This window comes from Sycon ciliatum, chromosome 13, assembly GCF_964019385.1.
Source record: "Sycon ciliatum chromosome 13, ocSycCili1.1, whole genome shotgun sequence".
NCBI lineage: Eukaryota > Metazoa > Porifera > Calcarea > Leucosolenida > Sycettidae > Sycon > Sycon ciliatum.
In genome coordinates, this window is record NC_088655.1 from 21012708 (window position 1) to 21032412 (window position 19705).

The following is a 19705-nucleotide window of genomic DNA, read 5'->3' on the forward strand; positions in this document are numbered from 1 at the left end:
CAACTGATAGGCGCACACAAGCTGTGCAACTGATAGGCGTGCACAAGCTGTGCAACTGATGGACGCGCACAAGCTGTGCAGTGATAGGCGCGTACAAGAGGTGCAGTGATAGGAAGGCAGAAGAAAGTGTAACGGCTACAGAATCAGCCTTTATCAGGTACCCTGGGGCAGATGAGATAGTGATGGGTACATGTAGTCCGCAAAACTCCGCGCGCATGTACATTATGCTTGTTATGAAGTCATGACCTCTGAATTTTAGCAGCCATGACTGAGCAGGCTATGGAAATTGCTCTAATAATTAAAAAAAATTGAGGTATAGTTGATGTTCGGTCATGATGGAAGGAGAGATGGAGCTTAACCTGGTCAGTTTGAGTTACATGTACCTTCGAAAAAGTTATCATGTTCAGGGAGAGATGAGCTGATTATTCGCATGATGAGGGTGACATCAGTTGGACGAGTAAGTATGGCGATTACGAAGACAATTGAACATGATTATTTTCGAAGGTATATGTAACTCGAACTGATTTGCCAATGAACAAAAGAAGAAGAAATGTTTTTTTTCTTTTCCATGTTGATCTCTAGCATGCACGGACACCTTGGTATGGGGATACTCATGTATTTTGTTGTACTTATGGCCACTTGCAAGTACGAAAAAGACACAATTTTCCGAACTTTGAGGCTCCACAAGTACAACAAAGTGAATAATGTATCCCTGCGTGCCAAAGCATAATATGAGGATTTTGCGAGCATAATGCGAGAATCCATGAAAGCATAGTTCCATGATTTCGTGATCATAATCCGTTGGTAGCCTAGCTCTCAGTGTATCACCGGCGCCTCCTCTTTCTTATGTCTTATTCTTCCTTTTAAAATATTTCCTTCTTTCTTTCCACCGACGCAATCCACACAGTCAAGTAAAGCCAATTCTCTCAGTAACTGAACGTTTTCGTTTCCTTCTCATCATGGGTAAGTGCAGGGAATAATGGAAAAATGTCAAAATACAGCAACTTAGAGAGCTAGAGCAAAAGCATAATTCATTGAAGCTCTAGAACATCACACTTTAGGGACCATCGCAAAAGTTCGCAGAAGCCCCTGAAACGAAGAGCATACATGTACGTTTGGGGGGGGGGGGGGGCGGGAGGGAGTCGGTGTCGAAAATCGCAAACCGGGCTTCAATTTAAAAAAGTATTGACGACATGTAGGAGCTGATATAGATTAGCATGCCATCACAGCCGGCGTAGAACGCTTGCCAGGACGTGTAGTCCATTCATGCAACTGCGCGTGTCGCGTAATGCTCAAAGGATACAACTGCATAGCTCTAGCTGTTCTCGTTCTTAGATCACCCACTGCAAGGTGATATCATGGTTGCATTTATAAAGTGCTGTACATTGTTACACACTGATACAACAATGCTTGTGTAGTATATTATATGCAAATAATCGACGTGGAGACAACAATTTTATAATAGCAATAAAGAGAACAAACTCTGCAGTCATCGCCACACTACAACGAAGTCATGAAAGTTAACCAGAATTAATTTTCTTGTCACATTCATCAGTGGAAAGTCGTGACTGAAGAGTAACCATGCTGAACAATGATTAAAATTAATATACATTCAATGATGTGTAAGAAAGGGTTTGCTCCCCACACCGGAGCTCGCGCTATTCTGCCGACTTTACTTGACACTTGACTGACTCACGACTGCAATCCAGAGCACACGAGAAGTCCATCGAACCTTCGACTCGGCAAACCTGCAAGAAAGCACCACTCCCTGCTCAATACACAGTGTTTCGGGGAATTCACCCCTCATCAGTTGAGCTTGAGTAGGCTGAGGAAGATTGTGCCTGAAGAGCACCACTTATATAGTGCTCTCCAGGCACAAACATCACCAGGGATACAAACTTACAGAGACGCTCCGTTTCCAGCGCGACAAACACCTCGTGAACACCAGATAGCAGCGTGAGTCAGTGTCGCTCCTGGACGGTGAGACAGACGTCGAGGACCCTCCGTCATTCTCAACGCTGTCACCTCCAAACCAACTAGTCGCAAGCCCGCGCTGGGCACAACAGTACTCAACTGATGAGGGGTGAATTCCCCGAAACACTGTGTATTGAGCAGGGAGTGGTGCTTTCTTGCAGGTTTGCCGAGTCGAAGGTTCGATGGACTTCTCGTGTGCTCTGGATTGCAGTCGTGAGTCAGTCAAGTGTCAAGTAAAGTCGGCGGAATAGCGCGAGCTCCGGTGTGGGGAGCAAACCCTTTCTTACAAATTATCGCCGAAGTCGCAACCACTACTTCGTACTGTTGTGCCCAGCGCGGGCTTGCGACTAGTTGGTTTGGAGGTGACAGCGTTGCGAATGACCGAGGGTCCTCGACGTCTGTCTCACCGTCCAGGAGCGACACTGACTCACGCTGCTATCTGGTGTTCACAAGGTGTTTGTCGCGCTGGAAACGGAGCGTCTCTGTAAGTTTGTATCCCTGGTGATGTTTGTGCCTGGAGAGCACTATATAAGTGGTGCTCTTCAGGCACAATCTTCCTCAGCCTACTCAAGCTCAACTGATGAGGGGTGAATTCCCCGAAACACTGTGTATTGAGCAGGGAGTGGTGCTTTCTTGCAGGTTTGCCGAGTCGAAGGTTCGATGGACTTCTCGTGTGCTCTGGATTGCAGTCGTGAGTCAGTCAAGTGTCAAGTAAAGTCGGCGGAATAGCGCGAGCTCCGGTGTGGGGAGCAAACATTTTCTTACAAATTATCGCCGAAGTCGCAACCACTACTTCATTCAATGATGTGTTACGAGAACAAAATACAGTGCCATAATAGAATGAGGGAAGGTGAGACAATAGAAGTGAAGTGAGAGCTAAGTGCAACAGGGGTGAGGAACTAATTGCAACACTAGAACTGTGTAGTGAGACAAACAATCATGCTGTGCACCTACGAAAACAAATTTAACGCAACTACATGTTTCTTCTGCTTACAAAGATCAGGCTTATGCAAACGAATACAAACAGCCTCAAGTACTTTCAACTGACTAGCATACCGTGCACGACAAAGAACAGAAAAACTAAAATCATCATACACCTGCAGACACTTAGGGTGAGACAACAAGTGAAGAAAAACGGCAGACTTCTTTCGATCACAATCACCATCTGATTCCTCGTCTCCAACAACCGCAATCTCGTCCTCCGTCTCATCTCCCAACTCGTCCTCAGTGTCGTCCTCCGTGTCATTCTCCTCATCAACACCGATCGATCCCAGGCTCGCTTCATGTTGTTTAACCTCTGTTCGTTGACTCCTCCTTTGATCTTGATGGTAAATTGTTACCATTGTTGTTGTTGTTGTTGTTGTTGTTAAATCTTGTGTTCCCAGTGTCCTCGCCGGTGCTTGATCTCCAGTACTGTAATAATTCATTGAATAATTAGCCGTTGATCCTACGAGACCAAGACTCGAGAAGTAATACTGTCAGAGTGCAAGAACATGGATTCAAAACTCCTAAAGTCAATCCTACCAAGCAGTACGAAGTTCCCGGAGTGGTACGGTCTTCCAAAGGACCATAAGCAGAACTTACCATTGCGACCCGTGGTAGCAGCGTGCGACAGCCCAACGACTGGAGTATCTATTGTATTGGAGCGCATCCTACAGCAGCTCATTCAATTTGTCCCAGCCCACCTGGCTAACACGACGGAAGCAATAACCCACATCTGTGACGCATGTCCGGGATTGAACGCCCCCGATGGCACCATTGTTATGTCCATGGATGTAGTCGGGTTATATCCGAGCATACCTATTCGGGAGGGCGTTCAGGCAGTGGTGGATATGCTGCAGCAGTATTCCCAGCGGATCGACATGTTTGGGCTGAGTGTGAGCGGGGTACGGAATCTGCTGCTGTTTGTTCTCAGCCACAACTATTTCAGATTCGGCCATCAGATCTATCGCCAAGTGGACGGGGTTGCAATGGGTAACAATCTTGCACCCCCATTTGCGATTCTATTCATGCATACGGTTGAGGCCAGGCTTCTGCAGGATTCTCCGTTAGTACCGCTCCTCTACAAACGCTACATCGACGATATCCTGCTGCTATGGACCCACGGCAGAGAGAGCTTGATGCGGTTTGTGCAGCATTTCAACTGTGCACACCCAAGTATCAACTTCACATATGAGCTCAGCGAGGTGAGTGGCTCCATAAATTATATGGATATCACAATTATGATCCAGGAAGGCAAGCTGGCATACAAGCTGTACCAGAAGGCATGTGCTAGTGGTCTACTCATTGATTATACTTCGGCAGTTCCCCACCATATCAAATGGCAGTTGCTTCGTCACAATTCCTAAGAGCTCAGAGGCTCTCATCGAATACCAGAATGCGTGCAGAAAGTGAAGCGAGGGTTCATGAACAATTAAGATTGAACAATTACCCAGAGAGAATCATTGAAGAGGCACGCACTGCCTCCATAAGGCCAAAGCGTCGTCACCATGCCAACCCATGCTGCGCATTTCTAAAGCTTCCATATAAGTCAGATAAAGTACATCAAGCAGTGAATAAAGCAATCAGAAAGTATAAAATTCCGGTTAGAGTCGTATATGAGCACACTGGTAGCCTGAGGCGCACATTGTGTCGCTCCGCCCTCGTTCCTCCTCTATGTGTCAAGGCTGCAAATCCACTACAACCGAAAAAGAGAGGTCGCCCAAAGGGGCCGTGTATCTCGTGTATATCCGGGGGACAGGATGTATGTATGCAGAAGAATGTTGTATATCAGCTGAAGTGCAAAGAATGTCCGGAACAATTATGTTGGTGAGACTGGCCGCTTTCTGGAAACTCGCCTGGAAGAACATAACGGTGAGGCAAGACGACAGGAACTCGACAAGCCATGGGGCCAACATTTTCGTACCACTCACCCTGGATTTAAGCTTAACTATGGGCAAAGTGCATTCTCCGCAGTTGAAGTGATAGGAAGAGAGCCTGATCGAGTCCGTCGCAAACTGCGCGAGGCGATTGAGATTCGTGATGCCAAGCCCCATGTGAACATAAGCACCGGATGGGATTTGTTGTGAATTTTTCTCAGCTTCCCCTGCTGCTACTTCAATATCACTGAATAATTATAATATGAGGCGGGTCACTCAAATCCATTCTGTTCCTGATGCCTCGTCGCGTCCCTGGTGGTAACAGTTTGGCATGGAAGTTTAACCTCATAGTGCATTGACACATGGGGCTCCGTGCTCCCCTCCTGTGCTAGAATTAACACCATAATAATATTATTTGGCATGTGCCCTCACTTCGTAGAGCACAACGGCGCGCTCTTCTTCTCCGTGATGTGCACAGTTGCACCTTCTCTCCCCCCTCTGTATAGAGGTGACATAACTCGCATCATTTCATTTTTTGGCGCTACACTCTGCGGAACGCCATTCACAGAGCACAATGCGCGCTACCTTCTGCTGCTTCTCCTCCGTGATGTGCTAGTTGCGCCTTCTCTCTCTCTCCGCCCCCCCCCCTTCTGCATACTAGGTGACATAATTCGCATCTTTTTTGGCGCTACATTCTGCGTATATACTGCTCTTGTGCGCCAGCGGAACGAAAGGTGAGTGTGACGTAGTACGGGTGCATGCAGGCCAGCTAGGGGAAAAGGGTATACTGTACGGGCGGAGGTACCTAACACTTACATTGTTGCAGGCTAGGGCAGCGTAGGCTCCATCCTCATGGATAGTAGGCTGTGCATACATGACCTCGAGACTCCCAGATGTGAATACAGGATTTCCACACATGAACCCTCGCGTCGGGTTTAGGTGCACCAGCTGCACAAACTGGTTTCGCGAGAAAAGAATAGAAGCACGGAAGCTAAGACTTCTGCATGCCTTCCTCCTCCTGTTATTTCTTGCGCCACTTTATATCAACATGTCGGAGACGTCGTGAGTGCCATTCTGTTTGCAGAGTGCATGCTAAACTCCGCTTGGTTTGGCCCTCGGCGGATTCAGTTGACGGAAACTTTTCTCCAGATCATTAGACAGTAACACAGTACGAGATATGTACTACGAATGTGTAGCTGCGTGAACTGGCCGGGTTTCACTGAACCTGCATTACGAGTACGATATTAAATTATACATGCAGGATAAAAGCAAAAAAAATCCATTTTGAAAGTGGCAAAAGCACAAACTCCAAAATTGGCTTGGACCTGTTCCGATCACATCACTGCACTTGCATATGTGTACGTCTAGCCGCATTCATACCACATCCTGGGCGTTGATCCAATTTGTACAACGACACAATGATCCAACAATATGAAATACACTCATAACTTGTTTATCCGGGCACTGCTCGTAATTTCGAAATGTACGTAACTCCGAATCACATACATTTTGACGGGGAATGGCCATAGATATGGCATATGTCGCCACTTTTTCCACAAAAATTGCCAAACGAGAAGTAACATTTCCACTTAAACTCGCCCAAAGGGTGTCTGGTAGCCTGAAATGCCCGTAACTTTGGGGTCTGGATAACCGAGGTATAAGTGTACATGTATGTCTGTACACTAATGGCAATCATGCAATGTAAATACCAGCTGCACAAACTGGTTTCGCGGGCAAAGAACAGAAGCACGGAAACTAAGTCTTCTGCATGCCTTCCTCCTACTTTTGTTTCTTGCATCACTCTACATCAACATGTCGGAGACGCCGTGAGTGCCATTTAATTTGCAGAGTGCATGGGAAACTCCGCTTGGTTTGGCCCTGGGCGGATTCAGTTTACGGCAACTTTTCTCCCGATCATAAGGAAGTTATACCGTACGAGGTATGTACTACGAATCTGCAACCGCGTGAACTGGCCGGGTTTCACTGAACCTGCATTACTACTACGATATTAAATTACAAATGCAGGATAAAACTTCAGAACTAAATATTGCGACAGAGCTTTCGGCCATATTTTCAATTCATTGCATTCCCAACTCATCACAACCACGCGCTCTTCAGCCGAACCATACAGACACCAGCAAGGACACTTCCGTTGAGAGATAATATTATTGCTCCACGCCTCTAGACAGCTGTTTCGCTCCCTGTCGGAGCTCATCAGTAGAGGATGATAATGATGATAATGGAGAAATGATCATTCTTATACACCAGAAATGGCGCAAGTGCGCGCTTTCCACATATGGGCCTCAACCAGCGAAAACAGCCCTTAGGGTCAAATTTTTCAAACTTCCTTTTTGGTTAGAAATTTGTTGAAACACATCTACTGAAGGACCTCAGCCAAGAAAAAGTTCAATATTCCGATTCAAAACGGGTGTATACACCAATATACAAGGTGTACTCCAAATTGGTGCAATGTATGTATACGATGTATGTATACAATAAATATTCAGCATTCTAAGGTGGGTAGGCAGCTTGAATACCTTTGAAATAGTGCAGTAAGCAGCTAGAATGACAAAGAATAGCTGAAGAGTGCGGAGAAATGATCGACTTATTTGCAGCTGCATCCTGCGTGGAGTCGTTCCGCAATGTCTTCCATTTCTTCCTCCGCAGCTGACGACACGACGTCGCTGCCGTCACTAGCCCCAGACTTAGAATTTATCTCAGGTGATGACTCCTCATCTTCCGACTCTAACGAGTCATCGACCACCTTGAGCCGCAACGCAGCAGGAGATGACGGCTGCGATTCCGCCTCGCTGTCGAAATCGATGTCGGAACCAAAAAAACGTCTCATCCTCACTCTGAACTTCAGCGGCTACTTCAGCATCCCCTCCCCACCAGGCTCGAGCTAGCTGTACACAATGGTTGCCGCGTGTGCTCTGCGAACAGCTCTGGCGTCCGCAGCCATCGCAACAAGATCAAGGAACACTCGAGTCGCCACTCGACACCACTTCAACTAACTAACTAAATTTACTTCAAATAAATTCAAGCAAGGAGTTCAAGAAGAACTCGTCGCGCTGTTTGCAGCGCGATCAAAAAATCGTTGAACGTCACAAATCGACCTTTTTCTTTAAAAAATTACGAAACCTCTAAGGGTCGTTTTCGCTGATTGCGGCTCATATATCAATGGCATATGCAAGCTGCTAAAATGGTAAAGTGTGAGAAACGCGATAAATAATCATAGTACGCGCTCATTGGTGGAGAAACACACCACACAAGCGACGAAAATCTTACGCGGAATACTGATGCCAATGGAAAGTACATGTATGTTGTTTATTATTATGATGTTGCAATGTCCATGTATGCAGACAAGGCGAGACTCACCGCCGAGATCCCACAACGCGACAGGCTCGGTTGCCGTTCAGGATTCACACCGACCTGTCCGCCCGTCAACAGGATCGACAGCAGGAGGCCCCACTGATGCCGATGTCGATGCACACCAGGAAACTAACTTGTAGTCGTGAGTGTGATACTAACAGGTCTAGTAGCAACCACTGACAAACGAGAGGCCAGCTGGGGCATTCACTCCAGTCAGGGATGCTTGGCAGAGCGCCGTTAGTGGCAGAGCAGAGTGGACACGAAGAGTCGGTGAAGAAAGAAGGAGAGATGACAAGACGAGTCTATGAAGAAGGAAGGAGGAAAGCAAGACACATCTGCAACATCTTTGATCAAACTGAGCTGAGCTGCTGATACGAAGCGTCGACCAAGCATCCCTGACTGGAGTGAATGCCCCAGCTGGCCTCTCGTTTGTCAGTGGTTGCTACTAGACCTGTTAGTATCACATTCACGACTACAAGTTATTTTCCTGGTGTGCATCGACATCGCCATCAGTGGGGCCTCCCGCTGTCGATCCTGTTGACGGGCGGACAGGTCGGTGTGAATCCTGAACGGCAACCGAGCCTGTCGCGTTGGGGGATCTCGGCGGTGAGTCTCGCCTCGCCTGCATACATGGACATTGCGACATCATAATAATAAACAACATACATGTACTTTCCATTGGCATCAGTATTCCGCGTAAGATTTTCGTCGCTTGTATGGTGTGTTTCTCCACCAATGAGCGCGTACTATGATTATTTATCGCTGTTCTCACACTTTACCATTTTAGCAGCTTGCATATGCCATTGATATATGTGGAAAGCGTGCACTTGCGCCATTTCTGGTGTATAAGAATGATCATTTCTCCATTATCATCATTATCATCCTCTACTGATGAGCTCCGACAGGGAGCGAAACAGCTGTCTAGAGGCGTGGAGCAATAATATTATCTCTCAACGGAAGTGTCCTTGCTGGTGTCTGTATGGTTCGGCTGAAGAGCGCGTGGTTGTGATGAGTTGGGAATGCAAGGAATGCAGGATAAAAGGCCAAAAAATCCAAGCGGCAAAAACACAAACTCCGAAATTTCTCCTGAATCACCCGGGAGGGGTCAGATTAAGACAGTGACCAAGTACAGTTGTGAGTATCGAAATCCGGCCTAAAGTGCAAAGCTGACACCCTAGACCAGTTCTAACTACATCACTGCATTTGCACATGTGTATGTCCAGTTGCATTTTTATCACATCCTGGGCGTCTAGGGCTGTGCGAGTTCATGGCACCAAATAATGTACTTTGGGTGGGATTTCACCGAGCACAACTGCACAGTACCTGTATGACATGATGTATATACTGATAGGTGTGTTATGTGTATATTGCAACTGTCTTGTGTTTAGAATGGCAGGACACCATTGGACGAGGCGAGATTATGGGAACGTCATGCGGTTGTAGAGCTATTGGAGAAGACCACTCCAAAGCCATCATGAGACCTTTACTAAGTGTAAAGTGACTATGCACACACTGCGGATCATTTCCTGTCAGATGTAGGAACATGGCAGCTATCTTTCCCTGGCGAATCCAGAGCTTTAATCGTCACATATACATGTTTTTGTATGTATTTGAGCAATGGGCAGGTAGGACTGCGGTGTTGTCTTGCTGTACCTGCCCACAATGCCAGTGCATGATACCATACATTTCTAGACATGCTAGCTTCCATTTCCTCTTCTCTTCCAAGTATCTTTTGCAGATCGTCTTGCACTCCATGCAGATCCTTACTAGAAGTTACAATGTTTGAATAGAAAATTGTACAATGTCGATACAGTAGTGCTTTGCTAGCATTATAATTATTAGAATCAACTGACATCCTATCGTCAGTGGATGTATTTTCAACACGTTTCTCCTTTTTTAATTTTTTTTATCAATTTGTCGTTTCAAGTCGTTTGGCTAGACTATTAGCGGGCTTCGTGATTTCCATTGGAAACAGCCTTCGTTTTTTTCCCGCAATCGGTATGGAGACAAAAACTTGATACATGTACCAGAGAGTAATAAAATTCCGGTGTTTTACTACTCCCTGCTTGATGCCTATTGTTTGTAGTAGTGTGTTATACTTCAAGCACGTTTTCTACTTGCCTGCAGCAGTATTTTACAAAGTGGTATGGTTTGGCAAGTTCGGTATTTACACTGACTTGTTCTGATGTACATGTACATCCATGTATATCAACTGTCAAACTTCTTGCTGTGAATACATTCTGCAATGCTCATTACATGGATTTTATTGATGCCTCTGCACCACATATTGTAGCTTTCACTGAGTTGTACTTGCAGTAATTGCTATGATTGGTGATTTCTTGAGTCAATTTGCCGCCCTGTGTTGTGCACATCCAGTAGTTAGCCCCTTCATTCTCATAAATAGCAGGCAGGCATAGTGGGATGGTCTAGGACCATGAGTTAGAAACAGAGGCCCGGGTACCAGGTTCAAGTCCTGCTTTGTAGTGGAAGGATTTTTTCCAACCGTGTTGCGACCCACAGTTAGTTGGGAACTCGTGGCCTGGACCGAGGGAGGTATAGATGCAGCGAATGTGATTCTCGATCTTTGGCCACTTTGGTGGTGGATCTTATCTGCTCGCCTCCCACCGCATTAGAAGTTGCATCTGCTCGTTGATCTGTGAGGGTGTTGGCGTCCCAGTGGATGACAGTGGATGCTGAAAATTCGGTCTCCAGCCGAGTCTAATGCGAACCGTGATAATATTTATTTTTAGTTTTTCTATCACACTTACCCGTGTACAACTGGGCATGAACAAGCGAAACAGCTGTCCGAAGATTTTCCAACTATGGAAACCAAATGAGATAGTATCCTCTGTGGTCACGTGATGTGCATGTGCTGGTTTGGTTGCTGTCCCGTTGGACGACATTTGTGCGGTACGAGTCTCGTAGAGACTCGGCTAACCCAAGTTTTCCGCATCTGCATGAAAGCCGCCAACGTCAAGGATCGAGGTAAAGATTCAGCTCCTAAAGCGGTGGGAGGTAAGTAGATCAAACCCACCACCCAAGGGGTCAAAGACCCAACATCTCATTCAGTGCATCTATGTTTCCCTTGTGCCAGGTCACGTGTTCCCATTTTAAAGGGAAACTGAACGCCAAAACTAAGTATGGCTTATCCGAAGGAGAATTGGGCACTGATTCCGATGAGCTATATATGTCTCGAGCCGATCAGAGAAGAGGAACCGTGTCAAATTTCATAAATAACACCTTCCATATTTGGAAATTGGGCTTTATGACGTGCGTACTGCTTAGCTGTCACCATGCTGTGCATGCTCAGCAGTGTAATCGAATGGAAGAAAACAATTACTTTGGTGTTTTGCAGCTCTATTTCGTTCCCTGACGGTACCCAAATCTAGATGTAGGTATCTGTTGAGCAGGAGAGTGACACATGTCTTCCCGAAGGCTGTCCAACCTGCATTGGTGATGAAGAAGACACGATCAACACCCCAAGATCGATTATAGCGAATTGGAAAACTCATGGTGAATTTGCTTCCACTCCAAGGCAATGTCGAGGTATGAAGGGTTCTTGTACTGCCTTCCAAAATGAAGCGGAGATGAACATGGCTTTGCATAGCTGTTGCTCTACGCCAACTTACCTACTCTTGCTGGTTCCGTAGTGGCATATTGCAAATTTCGTGGACGAACAACTAGAGTCACTAGTGGCTAGTGAGCAACACTAACAGGTGAGATTTTTCAATTTGACAAAAATTGTTATTGTTTGAGAACTGACGGTGGCAGTCATTTGATTCAGTAGGTGTCTCTGCTGCTTCTTTCCCTTCATCGGTAGGGTTGTGCTTGATAGTACAAGTGCTTGAAGTAAAATAAAATAAATAAAACATGTGGAACATATAAATCTAATCAAGCATTAGTACATGTATTGCGAATTTCAACTTCAAAGCACATGAAATCACAATGATCACAAAGTTTATGGAATCAGGAGGACTCCCTATGTTCAACGAACACAATACAAGCATGCTATATTGCGCACACGCATGTACACATGTGCGTGCACCCCCACCCCATCCCACAGACACATGCATGCAGCGCGCACATCCATACACATGTGCGTGTACCCCCCCCCCCCCCCCCCACACACACACTCCTACCCATACACATATGCGTCCACCCCCCCCCACACACACACACGTGTGCACAGACGGATACACACACACACACACGCAGAAACACACACACAAGATACTTGTAAGTGTACATGGTCTTCCTGGTGCAGATGCTTGGCCAGCACAATGGAAAATACCTCCATCAATAAATATGCTTGATCAAGTGTTGTGATAATGGCACTGCTTGTTTGTTTTTACAAAGACGTGTGGGAAGGATTGCAATGCGTTATAATTCATAATTGTTCTTTGCCTTGTACTGTGCAGACCAGAATGCTTCGCCATCAACTCCTGGTGTTGCAAACCACCAGTTCTCAATTGGGAAAGGCCTTCGCGCTTATGGCATTGTATTCGTTGCAATGTTGTATTTCGACTCCGCCGTACCGCTGATGTTGCTGCATGGCATACGCTATATGCGCTATGTGCGTTTTGCTGTATACGCTGTTATGTCCAGTTTTATATGCGTATGTTTTGCATGTACGCTGTTTTTGCATGCTATAAATAGCTGGTGTTATTAGTGTTCATTGTTAATTATTCGATGAAGTGAAATATACTGTGTAAAGGAAAAGAGTTGTCCTCGTGCCGTGTGGTCGTACGATCCTGACAATTTAGAGAATCTCAGAGGGTTCATAACATTTGGCGACCACGCCAGGATAGGAGCGAGCATGGCAGAGCAACTACACAATTTGGAAGCCAGCTTTATCGCCAATGGAGTTCGGTTAGGATTAGAAGGCGAGTTGTTGATGGAACATGTGGAGCAGAGGCTCCAACAGTACGAGGAGCGTGAGGAGCGCAGTGCCAGACGGCGAGAGGAAGCGCTCCGCACCGAGTTTGACAAAACACTAAAGGAGATTAACGAGCGCATCGCCAATGCGTATGAGGGTGATGGTAAAGCCACGATGGGAGGTACAGAGGAAGCTTCCTGTCACAGCGGGGGGCGTCAAACGTTGATGAAAATCCCCTCATATGATGGAACGCAGCCATTGGAGCGTTATCTTTACCTGTTCGAGGACATCTGTTCCAAGAACGAGTTCGAAGAAAGCGAATGGCTGCTGCGACTGCGCATCGCGCTAGCGGGTAGCAAAGCGGAGAGGATATGTATTGGATACAACAATTACGAGAAAGCAAAGCGAGAGTTGCTTGCCTCGCTCGGAAAGACTCCGGATAAAGCGTGGAAGACATTGCTGACAGGCAAGCAGCGGTCAGATGAGTCGTTTCATCAATACGTTGTCCGTGTTTGCCGAGAGGTAGAGGTGTGGGCCACACTCGCTATGACAGAAGATGGTGAGGTGGACACCAACGCCGATATAGGTAAAATGGCCCTGGTGCTGCAAGCAATGGCAAAGCAGGTAATCTTGGAGCAATGCGGACCTGAGATGAAGACGTACCTGGTCGAACGGCAGTGCTACGGGATGTCTCTGCGCCAGGTACAGGAGCACGGCGCGTCTTACCAGGTCGCACACGGACGACAGGGTGATACTGCCAGGAAGCCAGTAGAACGATCCGTGCCAAGGCCCACGGCGTCGGCACAGTGCATGGCGATATCGGTCGCAGATGCAGAGAAGCAGCTAAAGTCGCTGCCACAGGAAGGGAGAAAGGGTTTTCTGCAGCGAGAGAAACTCTGCTGGAACTGCCTTAAGTATGGCCATATGGCCAGAGAATGTCGGTCAGGCGCGAGATGCACGAAATGCCAGAGGAAACACCACCTGCTAATACATGATGTGTTGGATAGAGCAGGTTACAGCCGGGAGAAACCGACTGAGATAGTAACGGAGAAGAATGTTGGATCGTGCTGTCTACACTCGCCAAGTGTCCGGCTGATGACCGGAGTGGCACGAGTTGAGGGAAGAACTCGAAACGCGAAGGTTCGCGTGTTCCTGGACTCGGGTGCTGAGGCGTCATTCGTGACTGCAACGTTGGTGTCAGCAATCGATGCAGAACACGTTGGGGTTGAAAATGTAGAGGTGAAGCCGTTCGGCGCGGAACCAACCCAACAGCGCATGGATAAGTACGCAATCACGATCCAGGGTAGCTCCGCTAGCATTCGGGTACGCGCGTTCGTGAAACCAACGCTGGAGCTGGACCTGAAGTCCGCAAGTCCGCAGACCATTGCGCAGTGGCACAGTTGGGGAGTAGAGCTGAGTGACAAGCCTCAACAAGGGACATCAGACGAAATACATATGCTGATTGGTGCAGACTATATCAACGCGGCACTGCACAGCAAGAAGGAAGTTAATGGTGAGACGGTGTGGAACACAGAGATAGGTAATGTATTATCTGGTCCAGCGTCTGCACCAAGTCGTAACAGTCAGCCGGTGACCGTGTCATGTGTCACAGCCCACATCGACAAACTATGGCAGTTGGATGAACCTCCAGAACAACATCAGCACCTGCCATCTTTCCCGCTATGTCGCCAGGGCAGCGGGTACCAAGTGGGTCTCTTGTGGCGAAATGAGCGTCGCCCAACGGATAACTATGCTCAAGCTAGAGTCATCGCAACGCGGCTTCTTGAAAAGCTGAAGAGGAATCGGAAGCGTGCGCTCTATGATGATGTGCTGATCAGGGAGTACCGCGAGCTTGGAGCAATTGAGCTGGAGCCATGTGAGAGCGATGCCGGGTACTATGTACCGCATCATGGTGTATTCCGCGAGCACGCTGCAACCACGAAGTTAAGAGTGGTGTTCAATGCCTCGGCGACGGCGCCAGATGTCAAGTCGTTGAACGACATGGTTGACCCTGGACCGTCGCTATTGCCGAGTCTCGCAGGAATGCTATTACGGTTCCGTGAATACAAGAGCGCGCTGCAAGCGGACATCCGCAAGGCTTTCTTCATGGTCGCGGTTAATCCCGAAGACCGTCCGTACCTGCGTTTCTTGTGGCCCGGTCGAAGCGACAGCGATGAACTGTTAACCTGGACGCTAACGAAACTGCCATTTGACGTAAACTGCTCGCCATACATGCTTACTGCGGTGATTCAGCATCACTTGAAGGAGCTACGGGCGTTGTCTGCACCCAAAGAGCGAGATCGTATTGATCTCTTGCTCACGAGTTTCTACGTTGACGATTTGGTCTCTAGTGTCTCAAATGCCTCGGAAGCCAAGGAGATGCAAGAGTTCAGCGTGCATGTGCTTACGGATGCTGGCATGGAGTTACGCAAGTGGCGAGGCAACGAAGTCCCGTGCGATCCAGAGGCCGGAGATAAAGTCCTCGGTCTGAAATGGAAAACCAGTGATGACTTGCTCAGCATAGCAGCGCTAGGCGAGTCCGATAGGCCGTCTGTTTGGACCCGGCGATCCCTCCTCAAGTGTGTTGCGTCAGTGTTTGATCCGCTAGGTCTAGCAGCACCGGTAGTTGTGCCGGGAAAGATACTGCTACAGCAAGCCTGGAAAGTCGGAGGCGACTGGGATGATAAGTTGCCTGATGGCATCGCAGCCGCATGTGCGCAATGGTGGGGAGAGTTGGCCGAAGTGGTAAGCATTGACATACCACGTTGGATTTGCTGCAATCTTGACACGCCGATTGCGCTTCATGCCTTCGCCGATGCCAGTGAGAAAGCGTTTGGATGTTGTTTGTATGCAGTCGTCAATGGACAGTCGCACTTGGTATTTGCCAAGGCCAAAGTGGTACCCGTGTCTCCACCCACGTTAGCCCGCCTTGAGTTACAAGCAGTATGTCTAGCGGCTCGCTGCGCTGAGTTTGTGGTGAAGGAGCTGCGTGTGATCGTCACGCAAGTCTATGGCTGGACTGACAGTCTCACTACCGTTCATTGGATCAGTAATCCATCGTACAAATGGAAAACATTTGTGGCTAACCACGTCAAGAGATATCGAAGAAGGTCGGCATTGTGTGGAACCATTGCCCGGGCCTTCACAACCCAGCAGATTTACCATCGCGTGGGAGTAGTAGTAAACAGTTCTGGCGTTTGGGACGGATCATCGAGTTATTCCCTGGTCGAGATGGTAAGCGTCGTGTTGCCAAGGTTAAGTTGAGTACCAGTACCCTGTTGAGGCCGATCCAAAGGTTAGTGCCGTTAGAAGTATCGTCACAGGACGTGGCTCCTGGGCTTGCAGATACCGCTCAACCTGCTATCGTCCCTCAGCAGCCAGCGTATGAGCCGTCAGCACCGTTACCACCACCACGGCAGCAGGAGATGACGCGTTCTGGGCGCGTAGTCAGAGCCCCGGATCGTTTTTGACTTGTGTGCATTGTTGTACGGCGGTGAGAAGCCCTTTGGTGGGGAGAATGTTGCAAACCACCAGTTCTCAATTGGGAAAGGCCTTCGCGCTTATGGCATTGTATTCGTTGCAATGTTGTATTTCGACTCCGCCGTACCGCTGATGTTGCTGCATGGCATACGCTATATGCGCTATGTGCGTTTTGCTGTATACGCTGTTATGTCCAGTTTTATATGCGTATGTTTTGCATGTACGCTGTTTTTGCATGCTATAAATAGCTGGTGTTATTAGTGTTCATTGTTAATTATTCGATGAAGTGAAATATACTGTGTAAAGGAAAAGAGTTGTCCTCGTGCCGTGTGGTCGTACGATCCTCACAATTTAGAGAATCTCAGAGGGTTCATAACACCTGGCTTTCCATCCGCATGGTGCTCAGCTGCAGCGGCATCTGGTCCGGGAGTACAAGTTGCTGGATGGCTTTGCGTTGGCAATGAAATACGGCAGTCATCCCACATTAAGAGCTAAAAGTTTATGTAATTTATATTGCCGCTCGTCCAGCAACGTCAAGGCTCTGCATGTAAACACAGGAGAACACCATAATAATTATACTACTCAGGGGATAATAATTATAATGTACGCCTATCAATTTCTTGACATTTATGAGTTCTTGTCTAAACCATGCCGTGATATTGATTGCTATCTGCTCACGAAGTACCTCGTATTGTAACAATACTCTGCTTAATCACTACCCTCTGTCAATTATTAAATTCGCACAATATTCACAACATATGCAACACGATGCTGTCTATTGACACTACTTCGAACTGAAATGCTCACTTCTCGTCTCCCGTTTGCAACTCCCTCTACCTTATGAATACTCTACTTTACTGGTTTCGTTTCTACCCTTTCCATTGCTGCCAGCCCCCAGTATTTTTCAGTGCACAGCACCACCTTGAAGTTTTTGTGATTTGATGTACACATACTTTGAAGTTGAAATTCGAATTACATGATCAGATTTTTCTTCCACATGTTCTATTTATTTTGACTTCAAGCACAACCCTACCGATGAAGGGAAAGAAGCAGCAGAGAGACACCTACTGAGTCTAATGACTGTTAATGTCAGTTCTCAAACAAGAACAATTTTTGGCAAATTGAAAATCTCACCTGTTAGTGTTGCTCACTAGCCACTAGTGACTCGAGTTGTTCGTCCACGAAATTTGCAATATACCACTACGGAACCAGCAAGAGTAGGTAAGTTGGCGTAGAGCAACAGCTATGCAAAGCCATGTTCATCTCCGCTTCACTTTGGAAGGCAGTACAAGCACCCTTCATACCTCGACATTGCCTTGGAGTTGAAGCAAATTCACCATGAGTTTTCCAATTCACTACAATCGATCTTGGGGTGATATTCGTGTCTTCTTCATCACCACTGCAGCCTGGACAGCCTTCGGGAAGACATGTGTCACTCTCCTGCTCAACAGATTCCTACATCTAGATTTGGTTACCTTCAGGGAACGAAATAGAGCTGCAAAACACCAAAGTAATTGTTTTCTTCCATTCAATTACACTGCTGAGCATGCACAGCATGGTGACAGCTAAGCAGTACGCACGTCATCAAGCCCAATTTCCAAATATGGAAGGTGTTATTTATGAAATTTGATACGGTTCCTCTTCTCTGATCGGCTCGAGACATAACTCATCGGAATCAGTGCCCAATTCTACTTCGGCTAAGCCATACTTATTTTTGGCGTTCAGTTTCCCTTTAAGATTGAGCCGCAACACGGCTGTAAATGCACTTTCGCTTCCAAGCAGGATTTAACCCTGGTGCCCTCTTTTCCTCTGTTTATCAATCTTGGTCATTATAGACCATCCTACCGTGCCTACCTTTGATATGATATGGACAAAATTTTAAATTCCGCTTTAAATCCTGCGGGGAAAGGGGCTACACTATTCTGCCATCATCTGACATGTGCATGACTGGTATGACTTATATGAGGCCCCTACTGCGAGTTTTCACCGTCCTCATTGAGGATTTGAAAACCTTTCTACACGTAGAAATACGTTTCATTCGTCGCCAACACAAACAAAGGAGACTTGGAAAGACCTGTACTCAACTGCACTGGCAATAGGATCATGCTCAAGAAGTAAGTAAAAAGTAAATTATCATGTCCGTTCCCGAAGGGAACTCACGACGGCCGCTAAGACCCGGCAAACCCCAGCGGCAGATGCAGCGCCTAACGGTGGGGTTGAGTGGATAAGTCTCATAAGCACTGGCACAAGTGCCGAGAAACCTCAATAGCTGCATCCATGTACTCCTTGTGCCTGGCCACAAGTTCCCAGTTGACTGTGGGTAGCAGCACGGCTGGAACAGCCGCTCCCAGGCAGAACTTGAAGAAGGTACCTCTCGTATCTCAATCATGGTCCTTGACGAACCCACTGTGCCTGCCTGGTTCAATAGGCTTTCGCCAAATCGGTCCTTTTTCGCCTTTACGATATTTCGCTAGGCTCAAAAATACATCAGATTCGGCTGCAAAATCAGCTAATTTGTCGAAAATCGGCTGCAAAATTGGAATATATTGGAAAATCGGCTGCAGGAATTGTTGGCATTTTGGTTTCAGAATTGGTGAGATCTTCGAAATACAACTCTGCTCTGATTTACTGGCCACAACTGTACGCTGTAGTGTAATACTTTACTAGTAACGATCTTCCTAATGGCAATGTTTATTTGAGAAGAGGTCAAAGGACACGAGTCACACGACCTCAACGCACTAGGACTACAAGCACTGAAGTAGAGAGCTCAAGCGGCCATGCTTGCAGCAACCTCATTCGTTCGTAAACGCACTTTGGAACAATATTTGGTAGATTTTCCGCGAATCTCAAGGGAACTTTCCAAAATCGTCGAAAAGCTTAGCGATTCTTCGATAATCGACGCGGAGACAACAATTTTAAAAATAGCTATAAAGAGAACAAATTCTGTTGTCATCGCCACACTACAACAAAGTCGTGAAGGTTTACCAAAATCGATTTTCTTGTCACAATCATCAGTGGAAAGCCGTGACTGAAGAATAACCATGCTCAATCATTTATTTATATACATTCAAAAATGTGTTACGAGAACAAAACAAAGTGCTAAAATAGAATGAGGGAAGGTGAGACAATAGAAGTAAAGTGAGAG

At 47.0% G+C, this 19705-nt stretch overlaps 1 protein-coding gene across 1 annotated transcript; it reads left to right on the forward strand.

Annotated features, from left to right (window-relative positions):
• The first annotated feature begins 3467 nt into the window (after positions 1-3467).
• Positions 3468-9682, forward strand: LOC135829266 (uncharacterized). The gene is made up of 2 exons (XM_065341668.1): positions 3468-4160; positions 9593-9682. Exons 1-2 carry the CDS (start codon positions 3468-3470, stop codon positions 9680-9682), a joined length of 783 nt encoding a protein of 260 aa, XP_065197740.1.
• Positions 9683-19705: the final 10023 nt, after the last annotated feature.

Excerpts from the sequence above, each read along its gene's own strand:
- LOC135829266 (XM_065341668.1), top strand. The coding sequence starts at position 3,468 with ATGGATTCAAAACTCCTAAAGTCAATCCTACCAAGCAGTACGAAGTTC. Across the intron at positions 4,161-9,592 it reads TCACATATGAGCTCAGCGAG|AATGGCAGGACACCATTGGA; the intron begins GTGAGTGGCTCC and ends TCTTGTGTTTAG.